A 4,978-nucleotide genomic window follows, 5' to 3' on the forward strand; every position below is an offset into this window, starting at 1 on the left:
TTACCAGTTACACATAGATTGAAGCCACTCGAATCACATTTGACCTACCTATATTGTTTCATTAAAATTACAGACTATATGGACACAATATTCTTTGTGTTGCGTAAAAGTTTTAAACAGATAACTTTCCTGCACGTTTATCATCATGTTTTAATGGTTATTTTAACAGTTACAGTAACGCGATATTATGGGACGGGTGGTCATCAATGCTTTATGGGAGTTCTCAACGTATTTATACATGCTGTAATGTATAGTTATTATTTTTTGAGTGCTTTTAATCCAAATATTAAAACTTCTAAGTGGAAGCGGTTTATTACTACAGCTCAAATTATCCAGTTCATTATAATAATAATCCACCAGTTATGGCCTTTACTTATCGTTAAAGGATGTACGTATTCTTTAATTCTGTTTTTTTTACTCATGTCACAGTCGATTGTAATGCTAATATTATTTAGTAAATTTTATATTAAAACTTACATTAAAAAAAATACTCACGTCAGTCAAGATAAGCACATAAAAACTTTGTAAACATATTGACTATTTTAAAAATAGGCAAATCTAAAGAAATATTAAAGAAATATATACGAAAAATTAAACATGTCAATAAATAAATTATATTCTTATTGAAAATGTAAAACTAGTCTTCATCGTGATACATCTTCTTTCTACTGGTTCCCATTTAGTAGCACCTTTTCATTGCTGCAGTACTCAAGCAATGGACAATTAATATGTCAACTAACATTGCCTCTATATTAAGTAATAGTTCGAACATCACGTTTCTAAAAACTACTTCTAAGTAGCTCTTTAAAATGAGTTATGTATTATTTATCTGATACACATTAGAGCAACAAATATTAGGTGTTTTACGCCATGAACCTAAATTCGTAATACTTACTTTTGTCTCAGCTGCTTTGTTATTAGAGAAAGTGTCGCACTTAGAATGTAGAAAAAGCCACAATTTATGGGTTATCCAGATTACTATATAAACTATAAATAAACATCTAAGCTATATATGAAATATGCAAACAGAGTTAAGAAAAAATGTATGAAATTATAGTTCCAGTTCTCGCTACCATGCTACAAAAGTTACAGGGTCTTGTACTACCCCGATTAAAATATATTTACATAGCATGCACTACATTAAGGAATACACTATTTACAGAAAGGTTAAATTCGTCTCTATATAACCTAAGTTGTGAATATTTGACATATATCAGTCAAAGACTTTAGACCTATTAGCCTAACATCATTTTTGCTCAATGTGATAGATAGGGTGCTTTACTTAAGATCAACTGTGGAATGTTTTTCGATTTCAGAATATACGCGTGCATACCTCGAAGCGATAAGAAATATATCTGAGATCAATTATACTGTAAAAAATCGGTCTATTTTAAACAATACTTACTGGCAGCCGTTTTTGATATAAAAAGGGGTTTTCAATTATGTTAGTACAAAATCTATCGAAAATTCACTAGGCAAAATCGGTCCGAAAATGAATAATAATGTTTGGAATTATTCAGACTTCACTAGGCAGTACATCCATAACTGAACATGTTAATATAAGAACACATCAGCTAGAACTGACTGTTAATTGTGAATAATATTCCCTGGCATAATAAGCGTTATTATAAAGTCGAGTCTACTGAAAATTAGCACTTAGATCGCAATGTGTGGAGTAAACTTTAACTTGACAAATGCTGAACTGACTCCGTTTGTCACCAAAACCAAAATTCCTACCTTCAATCTCCCTTGGATTAATCTATATCTGATCCATCTTTATGTCCTGAAAGCTACTTTACGGTTATATTTCTTAACCATGAAAATGATATCTCAATTTTCATGATTAACTCAAAAATGGACTGCACAGAAGATGCAGCTGTATTATCGCAGCTGTATTATTTGACTACAAAATAAAGCTATAGAGAAAGGAAATGGTGTAATTATAAATTTGAAATCGGCGGGCTAAATCAACTTACAGACTTTAATCTGTTATATGTTAAGTTCCCGTCAAAAGAACATTGAAAAACAGGCAGTTTAACCATACTGTTACTTCTATAGATGTTTCGCTAAGGGTACTGGAATCTGTTTCCCTATAGACCGTTTGAGGAAGCACCTTTCTCATCTTTCTGTAGTTTAGCTAATAATATGTAGAACCTACACAAAACATGTCAGACGTCATAATAAAGTTAATCACTATGTAAACATTATTTTTTTAATTAAATTTATTTTCAATAGCATCATATTCAATAAAATTCCATATATAATTTTTCTAAATTAGTTTGTCTTTCTAATTAAATAATTCAAGCAATTGAAACAATTTTATATTTATTTTAATGAATATAAATGTTGTGTAATAATACGTGGAGTACAAACACACTTACTATTCAGTATATAATTAAATTGCAAAGAAAAACAACAAACCTTAAAGTAATTTAATCATTAAATAAATTTAATATGCAGATTATTTTATTTAAAATTAAAAGAATGTTGCTTGTTTTCATTTAAAATACAATAAATTTCTCAGAATAATTGATTAATATTATAAAATTATTTTATTATTTAAATATGAAATGGTATATATTAAAGTAATTAACTAACTATTATCTATGAAATATATTTCATGATGATCCTGCCAGGGCTATTAAATAAAACATCTTTCGTTGTTTTCCTACAATTATAAAAAAAAACAAATTTAAACTGGCCTCAAATGGCTCGTTTTGGTCAAAAATCAAAGATGAGAAACAAATGACTCATTTTTGCATACAAAATCTCAAGCAAAAATGAGATCCATCGGATCTTATACTGTATAAATGAGTACCAATGAGGTTAGAATGAGATTCAAATATTATCCAAATGTAAATGAATTGAACATACCCTAAAAAAAAGCTTTTTAGTGCTTATAAACAAGTTGTTTAAGTCATAATCATCATTTTAGTTCTACATATTACAATAAGAAATCGAAAAACTAATATTTTAATATATAATATAATATTGCGTTATAGTATTATTAAAATGTATTACAAATGTTTTGAATAATAAAATTATTCTCTCCTTGTAGGAAATATTTTTCTAAGCGTATATGCAACTTATTTGAAGCGATTTAAAAAAATGCTAATTATAACGACCTATAGGTCGCTGTTAATATATTTAAAGATTTATTTTAAAAGATATATATAATAGCTCAAAAAATATTCTCGTTTATTTTAGTTTAATTGTTCAAGATATTAAGTGCGAACAGTGAGTGCAATGTTTCTGATATTATCACATATTTTTAAACAAATAAAAGAATGGGATGAACGAAATATCGGTAATGAAACAAAAATTTGGAAAATAAAGCAATATTATTAATAATTATTTTTGTATTAGTGAAAACAACAACAAACCTACCAATTGTGGGTTCACCAGTACAAGTTATTGCACTAACGGTTGCTTACATTATATTCGTCCTCAAAATCGGACCCTACCTGATGAGAAATCGTGAACCATTTAATGTGAAATTGTTAATGCAAGTCTATAATGTTTTTCAAGTTTTTATAAACCTTTACATGGGAGTAAGGGTAAGTTAAATAAAGTTGACTTTTACGCATTAGTGAAACTATATCACCTGTTAGGCTACCGTTTTTCTTTGGGTCCCCGATCAGTATAACCCTGGTTGCATAACAAGCTTACCAGATACACATAGATTGAAGCCACTTGAAGCCCATTTGACTTACCTATATTGTTTCATTAAAATTACAGACTATATGGACACAATATTCTTTGTGTTGCGTAAAAGCTTTAAACAGATAACTTTTCTCCACGTTTATCATCATGTTCTAATGGTTCTTTCATCAACTATGGTTATACATTATTATGGTACTGGTGGCCATCACAACGTTCTCGGAAATCTCAACGCATTTATACATGTTATTATGTATAGTTATTATTTTTTGAGTGCTTCAAATGCAAACATTAAAACTTCTAAGTGGAAGCGGTTTATTACTACAGCTCAAATTGTCCAATTCATTATAATAATACTCCATCAGTTATGGCCATTACTTATCGTTAAAGGATGTACGTATCCATTGACTCTTCTTTTTTTAAGTTTATCACAGGCGACAATAATGCTCATATTATTTAGTAACTTCTACATTAAAACCTACGTAAAGAAAAGTTCTATCAGTGAAAATAAGCACATAAAAACTTTGTAAGCACATTAAATATTTTAAAAATAGATGGATCTAAAAAATAAATGCGAAAAATTAAATAAATAAATGATGATATATATTTTATTTAAAAATTTAGTATGAACTAATTTTGACATTCAATAAAGAATGTTTTCGATGTTATATGCCATAATTCTGGAAGAGACTTATTTATCTCAGTGGCTTCGTAATTAAAAAAATGTTCATATATGCAGTAAATTACTCGGTGATCTATAAGCGATCTATCAGCTAACGATGCGCTTTGAAAAATGCTCTGTTTGATACTATTTATGAACAGGAAACATAATATAATCATTCTTCTTCGAATAGAAAGAAAATCAAAATATCATCGTCGATACTGTTCACACCACAGCTTTAATGGTCTGGATGGCTTTTAGCTTTTTGTTCCATATGTTGTATTGTCGAAATGTCATCCTTTTGTAAGGTAAGTTTTTAATCTTTATGTTTTCTCTAAATCGTGAAATTTAACACATGTACTCTGAAGAATTTTTAACGAACTTTTCGTAAGCCAAGTTTTGTGTGAGCAAATCGATAATGACCTTAACCTTGGATATAAAAATATATAAAAAAATAAAAAAATAAATACATAAAAAAATTATTTTTTTTTTACAGCTATGTATATTTTTTCAAGCCTGGTAGTTAAAAGTGGACTTAAACTATATAGAATTAAGACCAGTAACCAGTTAAATACGAACACCATACAATTTTGATGAAATTAAAAGGATGGGTCGCAACTGATCTGAGATATGCTGCTGAATACATGTCACTAATAC

The 4,978-nt window shown here is 28.6% G+C and overlaps 1 protein-coding gene across 1 annotated transcript; it reads left to right on the forward strand.

Moving 5' to 3' along the window:
- The first annotated feature begins 3,214 nt into the window (after positions 1–3,214).
- Positions 3,215–4,190, forward strand: LOC119674370 (elongation of very long chain fatty acids protein F-like). The gene is made up of 3 exons (XM_038085505.1): positions 3,215–3,307; positions 3,367–3,557; positions 3,612–4,190. The coding sequence occupies exons 1-3, from the start codon at positions 3,247–3,249 to the stop codon at positions 4,188–4,190; spliced, it is 831 nt and encodes a 276-aa protein (XP_037941433.1). The 5' UTR covers positions 3,215–3,246.
- Positions 4,191–4,978: the final 788 nt, after the last annotated feature.

Source organism: Teleopsis dalmanni, chromosome 2, assembly GCF_002237135.1.
Source record: "Teleopsis dalmanni isolate 2A chromosome 2, ASM223713v2, whole genome shotgun sequence".
NCBI lineage: Eukaryota > Metazoa > Arthropoda > Insecta > Diptera > Diopsidae > Teleopsis > Teleopsis dalmanni.